Genomic DNA, 16,213 nt, shown 5'->3' on the forward strand with positions numbered 1-16,213 from the left:
GAGGGCAAATCTGCCAGCGGATTCTTGCCAAGGGCGAACCGTTCACTGTGTGGAAGCGCCGGTAAATGAACTTGTGGAAGGCTTCACTGCATATATCGAGGCAAGGAATCGGATTATTCTCGAAGCGAGAGAGAACAACTTGAGGACGTGAGATGACGCCTGAGGTTGACGCGTGACGCCTGAGGTCCCTGTTAGGCATAAGATGCCTGGAAGAGCCTAGCCAATCATAGAGCTTGGAGCTTGTCGAGGTGAAGGAACCCCAGGCATCCAATAGTTGCAACGAGCGACAGAAGCAAATAATACACCTTCAAGGAACGCCTGAAATGTGTCAATTCAGTCTAGGTTGACAATAGAGAGAGTTTTCTACCAACTGGAACACGAACGGGAGGTCGGGCCTGTAATTACCAAATTTCTGAACCCTCAGGTCTCAAGCCACTAAAAACGCCCCGGACGGGCTGCGATCTCGACGTCCACTGGCTCCGGGGAGATCTCAGATCTCTAGCGCAAGCTTGATCGCCAGGAACTCATGACGCACTTGACATCGGAGCTCCTATTAGAAGCCAGCGCAAGCCATGCCATCACCATGGCAGCCAAAAAAGAAATAGGGATTCGTGCAGATGAATTTAGTTTCTATTTCCTGCATCAAACAAAGGACGATTTGATCTGGAGCAAACATTCACATGCTCTTTCTCTGGGCGTGTAGAAGAGTGATCTTATCCAGACTCTCACCATCCTCTTTCCGTTCGACTTTTCTACCATCACAAAGAAGTCCCTTCATTTCCTTGACCTTCACAACAATGCCTCCAAAGCAATCCAAGCGCAAAGCTTCGGCGGTGCAAAACGGAAGTTCTGCAAAAAAGGCAAAGACTACCAACGCCAACGGCTCCAGCTCCGATGGTCTGCGTCAGCCTCATTACAAGGCCCAGGAAGCCGAAGAGAATAACATTGTGATCCGAAAGTTTTATCCCCCTGAGATGAGCAATGCGCGCGCCCGTGCCTACAACAACAATGAGATTCCGCGACCGATCGAGACACTTATCGGCGCCCTCGAGGATACCGCGAATGAGCGACACCGAGTCGATGTGAAGGATGCCATCGTTCACTGGTTTAAGATGGACTTGCGCATTTCCGACAACAAGGCGCTGGCACTTGCTAGCGACAAGGCAAAGCAGGCTGGGGTTCCTCTGATTGCCATGTATATCGTCAGTCCCCAGGATTATGAGGCGCATTTGAGAGCACCCGTCCGAGTCGATTTCGTGCTACGAACTCTTGCCGTCCTCAAAGAAGATCTAGCCAAGCTCGACATTCCTCTCTACGTGGAGACAGTCGAAAAACGAACAAGTATCCCGGATCGTATCCTCGAGCTTATGGACGAATGGGGCGCAAGTCATTTGTACGCCAACATGGAGTACGAGGTCGATGAGCTCCGGCGTGAGGCTACCATGATCCGGGATTTTGCAGAAAACGGCAAAGCTTTCGAAGTTGTCCACGATACCTGCGTCGTTCCTCCAGGGAAGCTACAAACTGGTGCTGGGAAGCAGTACGCCGTCTACACGCCGTGGTATCGCGCATGGGTTGCCCATATTCACGAGAACCCTGACCTCCTTGAGCTATATGATCCACCAGAGAAGAATCCGGCCAGCGCTCGCAAGAATTTCAAGAAGCTCTTTGATACCCAGATCCCTGATGCCCCCAAGAACAAGCAACTTGACAACGAGGAGAAGAAGCGATTGCGCTCGCTTTGGCCATGTGGAGAGCATGAGGCGAAGAAGCGTCTGGACAAGTTTTGCGAGGAGATGATTGGCAACTACCACAAGAAGCGAAACATTCCCTCGGATCTGGGAACTTCATGTCTGTCGGTTCACCTGGCCTCTGGAACAATCAGTGCCAGGACATGTGTGCGGACTGCTCGCGACAGGAACAAGACTAAGAAGCTCAACGCCGGTAGTGAGGGTATTCAGACTTGGATCAGTGAGGTTGCCTGGCGAGACTTTTACAAGCATGTTCTTGTAAACTGGCCATATGTTTGGTAAGTAATTGTGTCTCCCGGGTTACTACTTGTCTAACTATGACTAGCATGAACAAACCTTTCAAACCCGAGTACTCCAACATTTCTTGGTCCTACGACGAAGAACACTTTGCTGCTTGGTGCGAAGGCCGAACAGGCTTCCCGATTGTCGACGCAGCGATGCGCCAGATGAAGCACCTAGGCTACATGCACAACCGATGCCGCATGATTGTGGCCTGTTTCCTTGCCAAGGATCTCTTGATCGATTGGAGGAAAGGAGAACGCTTCTTTATGGAAAGCTTGATTGACGGCGACTTTGCGAGCAACAACGGTGGCTGGGTATGTGGACCTAAACTTGGCTCTAGGATAAGATACTGACTGGCTTTCAAAACAGGGTTTCTCGGCGAGCGTTGGAGTAGATCCCCAACCATACTTCAGGATCTTCAACCCTCTGCTTCAGAGTGAAAAGTTTGACCCCGATGGTGACTACATCCGCAAATGGGTACCCGAGCTTAAGGATTGCAACAAAAAGGAGGTTCACGACCCCTATAACCGGGGTGCCGGTCCCAAGGCCAAGAAGAATGGGTATCCAAAAGCCATTGTCGAGCACAAGGGCTGCCGAGAGCGGGCGTTGGAGGCATACAAGGAGGGGATTCACGTTGGAGACATGTAATGTTTTGATTCTCAAGTGTAACTGAGTAGGTATTCAACGTTAGCCTCAACAGTTAACTCTGTTTAATGGACCAATAACCATCGAAATGGCTGCTTCTTTCTCGATCGCACTTTCATAAGACGATTACTTTGTCATCTACTGGTCTCTATCGTTTACGATTGCAGGTTAGACTAGCTGTCCATAGCTTGTCCATTTCATCCTGTGTGTTATTCTTGTACCTAGGGGGGCATGACACTTGATGAACAACCACGCAGCTACTAAAACCAAGAAGCTTTTTATTCCGTCCTAGGCAAGGTACTGAATGGCCTTTCGCATTGTTAAATCCAGCCCAGCAGTGGTGTCTGGGCAGAAATCTTGTTCCTCGTCTGCCCTCTGCCAATCAATGACCCCTTCTTGGCGATCAAGCTCGAATCCTCACTTATTCCCAGGTCAAACCCTTCTTCCCATCATGGTAGGCCTTCGTTGCCAACCCCCCTTGTTTCGATTCCAAGCCCCTTTATTCCTGAGAATAATCAACACTCGTCGCCATCAGCATCCAGCAGCCCTTGGATACCGGTTGACAGCTGTTTCTGCTGGGCCAAAGACCGAGCTAACTGCTGGGCATTCTCGACAGGGCCAGACCATGTGCACTTGGTGCACTTCAGAATCCCATCGCTAAAGATAACCATGTTGAGGTACTTTTCGGCGATGCCAACAAGATACTGCGCCATCTCCAATCGAGGTCTCCCTGGGTGGGTATTGGCTACTCGCAAAAGGGTAGCAGGAGAGGGCCCGTCACCCTCATGCTGGCTGTAGAGTACATTGAGGGCTCCCATGATAGATGTTTTCATCTCCTCTGACATGGGCTCATGTCGTTGGTTCTTGAGAGTCTTCACAGTATCTAGAAGATCTGCAAGGGGATCCGCGATGAGCTCGTACATCGCCGTGATGTGCCCCAAGAGGTCTTCTGGCGCAACCTCAAATTTCTCATCCAGCATATCCGTCAACAGGACCATAGATGCATGTCCATCCTCCCAGAAGCCTCCCCGGTGCATGAAATAACGCACCTCAGTAGCCATCAGGGCGCACCTTCGTCTTTCCCAGTCCTCATACGCTTTGGGGTCGGCTGTAGTAAGGTCAGGGCCTGCAGCCGCCATAAGCCCAGATTCCGTGAGTCCAATAGTGCCACTGGGACCAACCTCAAAGTGCGTGGGGTTGAGAAGACCTGCCATTGTGGCAAAGCCCAGGACCTCCTTGTGGGCATAGCCCATGACCCTGCCTGCGTCGTTGGCATCGAGTCCCTCCAAGTTCAAGTGGGTTTCTGCGGCCGTCTTCATCTTTTTGGGAGTTCCAGGATGATACAAGTCATCAGTTGCCCTCCGCTTCAATGTGGTGTGAAGGGTCTGGGAGGGTTGTGGAGTGACTGGCGGACCATGGACTTCAACTGGTACACTTGGGACAGTCTGAGCCTGAAAAGAATCCGGCTTGATATTTGCTGGACTCAAGTGGACCGCATCTGCCGGATCAACTTCAATAAGGTTGATGGGGCTGCCAAATCGCACTTGTGGCCGGGTTGGGGTGAGAGACTGGGTTGGCGAGAGACTCCTAGATATGTCATTCTGCAACTCTGACTCAGTCGCTGTAGGATTAAACTGGGCTTTAGTGAGGTCATGGCAGCCATATCTCTGGCAGAGGAGGCCGTCTTTGCCAGGAAGATGCGTGGTCCATCCAGGGTGCATCTTTCCTTTTGGTGTTCCGAGTTTGACGCCAATGTGGTAAGCGACTCTATCATGGCGACGGTCAATGTGAGAAGACATTCTGTCCCATTCCCGTTCGATGATGCTTTCGCTGATGGAAGTGGTGACGCTGGCCATGGTAGCCAAGGGCGTTCTGGGGAGTATGTAGCCGTGTTTGCCTGGCAGCTCTGTCTGCCAATGTTTGGGGAAGGCATAAAGCCTGTAGCAGGACTTCGTGCCACCCCCCTCGATAGATGCAGGCATCAAAGGCAAGCCGATTGTCCAGATCGATCCCAGGCCCATACGGTGATGAACTTCGCTGAGAGTGCACTCCAGAGGAAGAAATGGCCCGCCAGGTGCAGAGCCCTCTTGCATGGCAGGGGTCAGGAGTGCGAAGGGATCTTCAAAGTCTTTCAGCGCCCCAAATTTCACTTCCCAGCTGGCACCATGCACAAAGTACTGGTCTGAAGCCTTCAGGTCGCCGGAGTAGACGCTCGAAATGAAGTCAAATGGGTGGATGTAGGCACCAAGTCTGAAGAGCTCGTGGAATTTCAGCCAAGTCGGGAAGTAGGCGAGAAAGACACCCATTGCCAAATCGGGGACAAAATAGCCTTTGAGATAGGGGTTGTCTGGACGAGCGGCTTCCCCTCGAAGGTTCTTGCTGCTCTTGACCCAGAAGTACATAAGAGCTGCGTGGATGAGTTGGATCTTTGAGATATAGGTGGTTGGGTTGGCATTCTGAAACTCGCGTGCCGCTTGCTAGACAGAATCATCGAGAGACTTGCCAGTCAACCTAAAAGCCGGGAAAGTGAAGAAAGATTGCTGCAAAGAGTCGGGGCTGTCGCCGTCAGAGAAATTTGCCTGTATATCGCAGGACACGACTCGACTGGAACGGGGTTGGCGGAAACCGTGCTCTCTGAATGCAACGATCGAGTCCAAGGGATGGTCACCCTTCCCACTCACGTCAAGACCATCCCTTCCAAATCTGGTCAAGGCGTCCTGTTCAGACTTCTGCTCTGCCGCGCTGTCGATGTTGTTGTCGGCAATACCCTTCCGGCTGGCCCATAGGGCCGCCTCCAAGTCCCTCAACCGCTTGGCTGTGAGCAATGTGCTAAGAGGGGCAAAGTGACAAGAGACATCCTGGCCACCCCAAAGCGAGGTAAAAATCCGTGGCGAAAAAGAGCGAATGGAGGTGTCGTCAGTTGTCCACTGCCTCAGGCGTGGGTCGATGCGAGCAACACAGGGGAGCCCCTCTGGGGTGAAGCCCACCAGAAGCCGGTGGTGTCGTAATTCCTCTGGAGGTCTTGGGAGAGCTCTGGAACATCCACGTTGGAGGAACGGGGCGACAATCATTTCCTTGGTCTCTTGATAGGACGGGCATTGTGCACCAATGCAAACGTCAGCGACGTTGTGCGCCGCTGGTTCCCCCATAGCTGGAGTGACAGACGAGGAATTTGCTTTTGGATCTTGAAAACTAGGTGACCAATACTACTTAGTTTAAAGGTAACAAAGGATTAGGTGGCCAAAGTTGGAACAAGATGGAAGCTTACCAGTTGAGGCGAGGTGAGGCGAGCTGTCGCTGAGGAGTGAGATACGACGAGAAAGGAGGAGTGGGGGTGGTTCCCGGGTGGATTTTGAGGATCAGACCGCTAAGGTCAGTCAGTTCGAAAGCCAGCAAGGTTACTGACGGTAATTGGTAGCGTACCAGCTGGGTCAGAGCTCAATGTTTGAGAGAGGAGCCTCAAACGCGGGATCAGGTTGGCGACGACTTCTTGTTGACGCCGACGGCGGCGTTTGGGGTCTGCAGACGCGGGCTCTAGAGACTCGCGTGCGTTGTGTAAAAGGATGAGCTGTAGACTCAAAGACGGAAGGTCAAGTCTTCTTAGAGTGGTGAAAGCTGAGAGTCGAAATCAAGAGGGTTGGTGGAGTGTGATTCACAGCCTCTCCAACAAACACATCTGAGCCATCACTCGGCCCTCTACTGGCAATCAAGTGTCAGTGAATCACAGTCAAACCCTCCAAGCGGGTATAAAATCCCCTCCTCCCCCCGAGCTCATCCTCTTTCTTTCTTCCCTTCTCATCCTCTTCTTAACCTTGAGGCTCACCTCCTTCTTCCCTTCTTCCAGCATATCAACTCAACTCAACTCAACTGGTACACTGCCATAGCCCTGACACCCGTCTTGCCCTCTGAACTGACTGGCCTTAGTCACACAATCTTGAAAGTCAAAGGCAACGTCTCTCCTTTCTTCCATTTCCCCAACACAGCGATTTCCCGCTACTGAAGTGGTATGCTCCCATTTTGAGCCCAATTTAGGCCCAATACTCTTTCTTTCCTCTAACATGACTGACCAAGAAGAGCCCGTACTGTCAGGACCTACGGCTGTCAGAACCTACACGCCGCGATTAGACATGGATCTCACACTGGCCGACTCCGACACCACTCTCCTCGATTTCGACGATTTCGATACACCTGCCAATGCCCCCGCAAGAGCTCTCGCTGTAGATCTCGACTCGGACCTTGCAGTTGCCGTGGAGACTTCCAGAAATGGGGGGGTCAGGGGGCGGAGGATCCGGCAATGTTGTGTCCGACGAGGATAATGGCAACAACGACTTCCTGTTCATCAACGAGGAGGTTAATGACGACTTTCACGAACCTTTCAACAATTACGCAAGCTCTCCTGCTTCAGATCTCAGCGAGGATCTTGAACTAGCTGTGGATGCTTCCGGCAATGGGGGGGTCAGGGGGCGGAGGATCCGGCAATGTCGTGTGCGCCGAGATGCCCGATGACGACGACGATGACTCTACCAACCCCTGGACTCGTGAGGATGCAATCAGAGGCCTCAAAGTCGAATTCTGGATGCACCACCCCGACCGCAAGCCCGGAGAAAGTGCCCATAACTGCGACATCTCCATCGGGCCCGACCACCCCCAGTATGACTTTTACCTGCGGGCTCTAGACCTCATCAACAAGTATTTCGACGAGCTTGACAGCAAGGGAGGGTCCAACATGGTTGATGAAATAAAGCATCGAGTCGAGCTCGCACGGGACGATTACGTTTACTTCGGATACGGAACTGAAAACCTCCCTGATCGAGCTGAATTGATGATCACCCGGTTCGTTGTCCCCTGCGACGCCATTGACGGATCCATAGCAGCCATGCTTAGGGACATGGGCTGTATACGGATGCTCTACGTTAACGGCTACGAACCCTGAAACTACTCGGTCACAGTCAGAAACTACGGCAAGCGGATGTAAGAAGCGTGGAGTTCTAGGAGATGCTAGTGAAAATTGACTTGGCATTTGCTTTTACATATAGATGATGGCCATTGCAGGTTGGGAGACAGATTAGGTTGAGAAGAGCAGAGTGCTTGCTAAAACGAGAGGTTTTGCACTGGAGCCCAAAAAGGGACTCATTGATGTAGTTCTCGGCGAAAGTGTTGCTCAAGGCAGAAATCAGACTTTTGGTACATCCCTTGTTCCGCATGTTTTCGTTACATTTAAGATGCCATTGATCCCATCATGCTCACAGTCAGAACAAGTGCAAGAGTAATAGCAGTGAAGCTCATTCTTAAGACCGCCTCATTAGATACCCCTAGGAAAGTCTTCTCACCCAATAAATGCAAGCAGAATGCTTCTTCTCACACCAGTGGTGACGGTTTATACCAAAGGCTAGATAAAGGCTCCCTGATCCCCTTGGACATGGTGAGATTAATGGCATGTCGCTTACTACGAGAACACGTGGACTCCGACAAGAGATGAACCAAAGCCTCGATCATAAGCAAATCTTTAAGCAACTCGATTCCAAACTTGACCTCCTGGAAAGCTAAAGCGTCGTAGCCGGTACGTCTTCTTAGTTCCTATTTCCTTTTTCCCACCTCCCCGTCGTTGGTTCCATCATAGATCCAGCCCAAAACCTCCCGTGCCCTTCTCGCCCCAATCGTCCCGCATTCTACCATCTCTGCCCATGCTAAATCGCGATTTAGTTTTCAGCATGATTTCCGATTGATCATTCCTCGGTATTGAAACCTTCCAAGAAGCTGTTGATGTTGTTGGACACCACCCTGCGCGCTGCCAAAGACCGAGTCAATTCCTCCTCCGCTGGGGAAGGGGTCGCATAGTCAAGCGGGAGCTTGGAGCCCTTCACGATCTCCTTGCTGAATTCAACAAGGTCAAAGTATGCAAAGGCTATCTTGAAGAGATATTGGGACAATTCGCGACGTCTTCGTAGCTCCTCCAGATCGTTCAACATGCAGTTGGTCTCGGCAGAGACCCTGCCGTTCTCGTACTGACTGTACAGCGCAATCAGCGTCTTGCGGACAGTCAACATTTTCACAAACCCTCTATCAGCGAATGTTTTTGCGGTGCTCAGCAGTTCCATGAGGGATTCCGCGGTCTGCTTGTACATCTCTGAGATGTACCGCACGAAACTTGCTGGCGTAACCCCTTGCTGGCCATTGAGGAGATCCTTCAGTGGGAGTAGAGAGCGATGTCCTTGCATCCAGAATCCACCAATGTCCATGAGCTTTCTCGCCTTGGCGGTTAGCTGAGCGCTCTCCTGGAAAGCCCCGGTCTCGGCCACTTCCAAGTAAGATATAAACCCCTCCGAAATTGCAACTTTCTTAAGACCAAGTTCGGTGAGATCAAGGGTGCCGTTGGGTCCAACGTCGAAATTGTTGTAGTCGACGAGGCCTGCCCTTGCGGCAACGTGGAGAACTTCGAAGTTGACGTGGCGGCTGAGAGCGCATGCATCGCCGGCGCGGAACCCCTCCAAGTTCAGATGTGTATCCTTTGCCGCCTTCATCCTTTTCACCGTCTGTATCCCCGAATGATACAAAGCATCTGTAGCCCTCTGTTTCATCGTGCTATAGGAGGGCTCTAGCGGCTCGAATCCGTGTTCGGCATCGTCCTCGTTCCGCTGTTGAATATAGGCCTTGAGACCAACGTTCTCTTCTTGGACTGCCCCCAGCTTCAGGATCAGATCTTGCTGGTTCCGGATGTTTTTAATAGCCAATTCAAACTGGCACTTGTAAAATCAAGCCTTAAAGTTAGTTCCAACCTCATTCCCGACAGTCTCCAAGCGTTCTCTAGCAAAGTCGCCATCCAAGTTGTCGCCAGGTTCAACAATACCGTTGACCTTCTCTTTGAGGTTGGCGTTTTCGGCGAGAATGATGTTATAGCGAGCCTGGAGTTACTGAATTTGGTTTTGTTGATCCTTTGTGGTCTCTTGTGACTGCTTGAGCCGCCCCTTCAAAGCCTCAATCGCCTTGTTGAGCTCGGCAACTGTTGAAGCTGGTTCCTTTATCTGTGAGGATCCGGAAGGCTTACGGTCTGATTGAACAACCGAGCCATCGATTTGAATCCGAATCTGAATTGATGAGGGATGTTGTGTGCGAGCAGAACCGGCAGCGACGTTGATAGTGTCGGATTCCTCCATTGTGTGATGCTGGTGATCAAGAGTCTAATATCAGTTAGTTCAAATTCTAATAAAACGATTGTGTCTAAAATGGTCGCATACCAGTTGAGGTGAGCTAGTATGAACTGCCACGAAAGAGAGAGCAAAGGATGATGTTGAGTGGACTGCTGAAGTTGAGGGCCAGTTAGCAGTGGGCTGCTGAGGTTGACGGCGGGTGCTTAGGCTTTGCCAGGGAGAGAGACAAGAAGTAAAGGAAGTGAAGATAAGAAAGGGAGAAAGAAGGAAGATGAGTTCAGGAGGGGGGAAGGGGATTCTATACCCACAGGGGGAGGGCTGACTGTGATTCACTGACGGTAGATCAGAGATCATCTTGATTATCTTTTATACTCCACGTTGAATCAGGAAAGTGGTAATTGGGATTATAAGTGACATTCTAGAGACAGGTAAACTTCCCTCCCTCATTTCCCCGTGATCCAGCATTCAGCTCCTTCCGTCCTTCTGGATAACTTGCTATATAGGCCGCTCTCGTTTCTGCTCTTAGGTACCTAGTCTCTTTGCATTGCGCTTGTCCCGCTCCTCTGCTGACTGGTTCTGGAGCCGGTCTCCCTCCTTGGCATTCCGGGCTGTTCGCCGAATGGCCGTCATCTTGCTGTGGGCTTCTCATACTCTTCCGGGGACAGATTCTTGAGCAGATTTCGTCTTTGTTCTTGTTGCTTGGCATTGTACCGCTTTCGCTGCTCCGGAATCATGTTTTGGCGTTCCTGTCGCATCCATTCCCTCTGCTTCGCGTTGTACTTCTCTCGCTCTTCTGGAGACATCCTACTGAGCCATTGCCGCTTCAGTTCACGCTGCTTAGCGTTGTGCCTCGCTCGTTCCTCCGGGGAAATGCTCTTGAGCCGCGCACGTTCTTCAGCGTTGCGCCTTTCTCGCTAGTGTGGAGGCCTTTCTATTTGTCAGTGTCTAGCTCTGCGCTTCAGTTGTTGCCCTGGTGTGTACTTCATCTTCGGCTGTGGCTAGTATGCATGAAAGAGTTTAGTCACAGTTGCCATTTGCTGCTGGAGCCAGCCTCGGATGTTCAGTGAGACCAGATTGACCGGAGAATCCACAAAGACGTCGATCTTTTGTAGGTGATGAGAACGGAAGATAGGCAAGGTAAGGCCAGATGGGATCTTTGATGTCGCCTCACTCAGGTGTGTGGCAATATCCACTGGACTGGTAGTAGCATCTGCCAAAGGGCCAAGCTCACGGGTTGTAGATGAACTTGCTAAGAGGCTTATTGTTAGAGTGGAGGGTGACAGTGGCTGAGGCTTGCTTGGGAAAGACACTGGCAAGACCAAACTCAGTAGTTGGAAACAATTCTCTTGAGGGCGTATTGTTGGTGCGAGAAGTGATAAAGGTTGAGACTTGCTGGGATAGACTCCGGTGATCTGAGAAACCTTGATCTGAAACAGAGCTGTATGAGCTGGTGTCTTTGAGGCCAAGTTTCTCCAAGGACTGAGTATAGAACACGTATCTTCAAAGATACGTGCATCGGCAACTGCATGTCGAGCAGAAGACAGTTTTGATGATCGGTAATAAATGACAAGATGGTCGAGATAGTTGGAATCCGAACCTGGGCTGCAAGCCGAATTTTAGTCGGAGACCACGGTAAGATGATTATGGGAACATGTTCTTGTAGAGATGGGCTCACCTGGGGAGCCGGGTTCGACAGGAGTGCTGAGTGCCATGGAACTCGGGATATATGCCCCAGGAAAGCCGTGTCAACCTTGGATGAGGTCGACGCACTCTGTCTGACCCCTCACTGACACGCTGAATGCCAAGGTGCTTTGGACTTTGATACGGAACACGGCTGTTACAATCAGCGGCTCCACCATAGTAGCAAGAGCAAGAATAGATTGCTCCTGACCGCCTGCATTTGGTGGGCGTCGCGTGCTTCGGTCGTTTCGGCGGCACTGTTTTCGGATATCAAGGCCGACTACGGCTATGCCCTAAGAGTTGAAACCTGTGATTTACATTAGAAGGATCGCAGGACTCAGTCGCCTCACTTACATTTCGCAAGCCCCGTCACAAACTCTCCTGTAAAGGCCAGGCTCTTCGCGTTGTTCACCAAGTACTTTTGTCGACCTGGGCACGCAGCGGAAGCAAAGCAATATTTCCCCCGCGGGACTTTCTGAAAAGCGGCAGGAGCGGCCAAATCAATTGGCACTCGGGAGGGAAACATCCATCCTGAATAGCTTCGAGGAATTGTTGAGTTCCGCTTCCCCACCAGCGCGCGCAAGGACTTGACGAGTTGGTATGAGCCAAAAGGGTCGAGGGGGATATTTAGCACATGAATATGACGATAGCTAGTCGTAATTCTACTCGTGTGTAATGATGAAAGGTGAAAGATGATTGACCTTGACAGGGTTCTCTGTTGAGGTTGTTACAGTACGAAAGCAGAACCTTGGGGAGGTACGACCTGCCCACCTCAGTAGAACAACCAATTCGGCCTCTTCACTTAGGATAGCTAAGACATTATCTTTAATGAATTTTTACTAATATTTCTAATTATTTTAGATAATTGCTATCTCAAAGGTAGTAAAATATAATATAAGGTATAATAAAATATTAATTAGATTTTAATAAACTTATAAAGATTTCCTCTAATATTTCTAAGTCACTTAGATAAGTGTATCCTAAGGTCTCTGCTAGGTACATATTATTCTGGACCTGGATGTAAATATAATTATTGCAAAGTAATTCAACCTCATAGCACACCCGAAGGTAGATCCAGGCAACCCAGTCAGAGAGATACAGTTTTCCACACAATCAAGTCATCATGCCCAATGCCTTATAAATATAATTATATGCTATAAACCTAAGCTGCTCCCCTAAAGACTTATCCACTGTCATTGAGATAATTGAATTATCCGTCGAGAATTATGGGATCTTACCACTTCTCACGCGGCATCGATAGCTCTATTGAAGAGGGATTTGTATATGAAACACAGACAACTTATGGGGGCTTTGTCGTCAACGACGAGAAGTCGGGTACTGTCCGTGGTTGACAAGAAGAGGCCCAGGGGAATAATCAGGCCGCAAGTCTGATTGTTCAGGGGCAGTGTTTTGCTGACGGCCATGTAGGTCCAATATTAAGGCACCGACGGGCATGAAGTTGAGAGTGGACCAGGAGGCAAGGTGATCGCGCTGCGGGAGTGATGAATAGCCATACGTAAATACGGAAGAAGTGCCAGACGGCTACCAAATCTTGCCCACCTACATATGCTCATATATTCCAGTGACACTGTCACCTACCTATAATGTGGTGATACCTCCATCACTACCGCTGCAGTATCTCCTCACGAGCTTATAGCTTACCGCTTGATGTCCAAAGAGTCCATGAGATACATGGGTACCCTACGCTGCTTGCGACCAAGAGCAGCGCTGCCATTGTAGCTACTACTACCACTAACTCGAAAAATGCCCCTTCTGCCCCTATTCGCAGGCGTATGTATCTATTATCATATTGCAACACCCCCACCCCATCTGGTTAAAACAAACCACTTGTGTCGCCCTCTGGTTTCCATTGCCAGGATCCTCTCTCGGGGCGTGTAGATCGACGTCCCTAACGACAATGCGGATGAGGGGCCCGGGCCAACGGTAACAGTGCGACAACAAAAACCAACTATAAACTCACGGCTAGGGCAAGACAGTAACCTATAGGACTCATAGCGGAGGCGTGGAACTTGGACACGAGGGCGAGACATTTCCACTCTCGCAATAGAGCAGATGCGGCGTTTGGCTATTAAGTCTCACGAGAAGTTCGCCTTCTGCCACACTGGGCGAGAAGGGTATTTACTGAGCTTGAAACCCTGATAATTTTGCCGGGATCAAACAAACTAAAGGTGGCTAGAGAAGGAGAGGAAGCTCCAGGCGTGATATTCTACACCAGGAGATCCGTGTCCCACAATGTGATCTCACGAGAACCTCCCCGAGAGAGATGCTTCCGTTCCACGCCTCAATCAACTGCAATTCTCGGCGGGCGTTACTGCAGATTCTGACTGTGGTTATGATATTGATGTCGTAAGCATTTTGCGCAATATAGAGTTCTCTGATTGTTGCTAGGCCGCAAACCGGACGCTCCTGGTTGTGGAAGCCTGGGCAGCGGGTATCTGTTGCATCTTTCGACACTCCCTTTGAAACTATAGAGTTAGACATCCAATGCCAAACATGCCAAGATCTGAGCTAATTCAAATTAGCAAACGCAATCTGGCTGAGAGTTGGGAAAGCTCACAGCCTGTAGTGGCCGAGACAGATACATCTGTAGGCCGGGAAGAGCAAGGGTCCGTAATATTGAGACAATGAAGCCTTTTTCCGCAACGAATGATGAGGATAACGACAGTCTGGCTGCGCAAGGCCCTGAACTGCGGCAGCAGCGGGGATTCAACCGTTGTTTGGAGGGCACATCTCGTGATCGGTAATGGAACGTTTAAGCCTCTCCTCGGGGTAAACGGCATGCTAGAGCACTCGGACTAATGCAATCAGCTTGCCAATATCCTCCCCAAGTACTGATACAAGTCGAATTGGGGGTGAGACGGAGGGTTCCAGGGCCACAAACTCTGTGTACTTTTGAAACTGTATGCCATTAGCAATGTGGCTCTTTATTCAATGACCAGGGAGTGTACGAACTTTCGGTTGAGCGCTATTCAATTGTCTCTGCAGCAGGCTGATTGACATCGCCCAAGTCGTACGAAAACGTAGGCACAGCTTGCGTTGCCGAGGAACAGGGGCAGATGTTCTACCTTGAAGGGAATAGACAAGGCTGGTTCATCCGAAAACACGGTCTTTGGACGTTGTGGTTGTTCTTCTCGGCGATAGTGTCACTTTAGAAATCGCCATCATCGTCATCGTCATCGTCCTGAGATGTATCGTCGAGGCTGTAGTTGTCGAAATAATAATCGAAATAACTACAGCCTCTGAGGTCCAATATTATTAGGTGGCAGGCGCAAAGGCCTATCTCCAAGCAAGTGAGTGTCAGTTAATGGAAACGCATCCAGCAAGGTGTTGGCGCCTCCAGCATCACAACTGCCAGTGCTATGAGATGTACCAATAGGGCAGGCAAACATTTATTGAAGAATCAAGTTGAAACGACAGCACAGGTCGATTGCAAGAGTAAAGACGATCAAAACAAGGATACGTCGCGAAAGCAGAGGTCCTTGAAAGGCATCGCAGAACATAGCATTCAATACTGGGCCGTACAAGCGTGGCGACTCTGGAAGTTCAAGCATAGGCAGCTCAGGCAGACATCAATCACATCCATGGACAGAGGGCAAGGATTATCACAAGAAACTCAATAACGCATGTTAGACCCGTATCTGTACCATAGCAAACGACTTGAACGCCACGGCTTTTTCAGAGCCTGTTCAATCTGCGGCACGGAGGCTATCAAGGTAGCCCCAGAATCCCCGGAGTGAGGTGAACCGTGAGGTCTGTCCGAGGAGACTTTGCCAGCCGGGGGGTTGGGTGCACGATCACCACTTTGTCACATCGTCGAGCAGAGAGTCGGGATATCGTAGTGTTGTCTCAAAATCGAGCCGAACGCCTCGAATTGGATTTGCTAGATGCAGCCAACCCTAGTTTCTTTCACCCATGCCTTCTTTGCCCGAACCATAACCCTGAGGCCAATTCATGTCAGAATCCCGTTCCGAGGGAGCCCAGGACCAGATTGCCAAGTACCTTTTCCGAGTTTTCTTGCTTTATCGCTGAGCGCTCCAGACGTTCTTGAGGAGGCCGTCTCGCTGGGCCAATCGGTTGAGGGAGTCGTCGCTCTCGCCCATCGCTCGGACGAAACCGCAGAGGGCGTAGACGTGGTTCTCGCCCTGGACGGCACGGCCGTTCTCGTCGACCTTGGCAATGGAGATCTGGACGGAGCCGTGGTCCTTGGCCTTGATGATGCGGTTGGTGGCGCTGCACTTGCGGGGGACGTAACTGGTGATGCGACATCAGTATGGGATTGTTCGCCGATGCGGCCGTCCGCGGACGGCGTCTTGAGTTGGGCTCTTACAGGTCCACGATCTCGCCACGGTCGTTCTCCATTTTTGCGGTTTGAGGAGGGGGTTGTTCGGGGTGGTTTGGGTGATTGTTTCGGCGTGGGATGAGGTCGTCGCAAACACTTAGTGAAAAAAGCTCCCGTCAATTTTTGGCGTGGTTGCCAAATTTCCCCTCGCCTCGTGGGGCATGAGCCCTTGCTGTGGGTCATGTGATACGGCACGTGACAGCGCGACTGACTCGCGAGGCTCCCCCTGCCCCTCCAGTCTGCCTTGATGGCGAACCACGATACAAGGCAGACAGACAAGGTGGCATTTTGAGGCGATGATGCCGCCTTTCCCGCCTTCTCGCCTGACCTGAACTTGGGCACCATTT

General features: G+C 50.8%; 5 protein-coding genes across 5 annotated transcripts; 2 read left to right on the plus strand and 3 right to left on the minus strand.

The window, feature by feature from the left end:
- Nucleotides 1-680: 680 nt before the first annotated feature.
- NCS57_00156200 (Deoxyribodipyrimidine photo-lyase) lies at nt 681-2,681 on the plus strand (the record flags this gene model as incomplete). The annotated part of the gene is made up of 3 exons (XM_053051622.1): nt 681-2,029; nt 2,077-2,347; nt 2,403-2,681. The coding sequence occupies 3 exons, from the start codon at nt 681-683 to the stop codon at nt 2,679-2,681; spliced, it is 1,899 nt and encodes a 632-aa protein (XP_052920137.1).
- Nucleotides 2,682-3,193: 512 nt separating this feature from the next.
- Nucleotides 3,194-5,827, minus strand: NCS57_00156300 (uncharacterized protein; the record flags this gene model as incomplete). Its single annotated transcript, XM_053051623.1, has 2 exons — nt 3,194-5,155; nt 5,360-5,827. The coding sequence occupies 2 exons, from the start codon at nt 5,825-5,827 to the stop codon at nt 3,194-3,196; spliced, it is 2,430 nt and encodes an 809-aa protein (XP_052920138.1).
- Nucleotides 5,828-7,173: 1,346 nt separating this feature from the next.
- NCS57_00156400 (uncharacterized protein) lies at nt 7,174-7,611 on the plus strand (the record flags this gene model as incomplete). The annotated part of the gene is made up of 1 exon (XM_053051624.1): nt 7,174-7,611. The coding sequence occupies one exon, from the start codon at nt 7,174-7,176 to the stop codon at nt 7,609-7,611; it is 438 nt and encodes a 145-aa protein (XP_052920139.1).
- Nucleotides 7,612-8,404: 793 nt separating this feature from the next.
- Nucleotides 8,405-9,832, minus strand: NCS57_00156500 (uncharacterized protein; the record flags this gene model as incomplete). The annotated part of the gene is made up of 3 exons (XM_053051625.1): nt 8,405-9,382; nt 9,455-9,537; nt 9,724-9,832. 3 exons carry the CDS (start codon nt 9,830-9,832, stop codon nt 8,405-8,407), a joined length of 1,170 nt encoding a protein of 389 aa, XP_052920140.1.
- Nucleotides 9,833-15,546: 5,714 nt separating this feature from the next.
- NCS57_00156600 (40S ribosomal protein S21) lies at nt 15,547-15,961 on the minus strand (the record flags this gene model as incomplete). The annotated part of the gene is made up of 2 exons (XM_053051626.1): nt 15,855-15,961; nt 15,547-15,778 (listed from the first exon to the last, which is right to left on the minus strand). Exons 1-2 carry the CDS (start codon nt 15,884-15,886, stop codon nt 15,547-15,549), a joined length of 264 nt encoding a protein of 87 aa, XP_052920141.1. The 5' UTR covers nt 15,887-15,961.
- Nucleotides 15,962-16,213: the final 252 nt, after the last annotated feature.

The sequence above is a fragment of the Fusarium keratoplasticum genome, chromosome 1, assembly GCF_025433545.1.
Source record: "Fusarium keratoplasticum isolate Fu6.1 chromosome 1, whole genome shotgun sequence".
Taxonomy (NCBI): domain Eukaryota; kingdom Fungi; phylum Ascomycota; class Sordariomycetes; order Hypocreales; family Nectriaceae; genus Fusarium; species Fusarium keratoplasticum.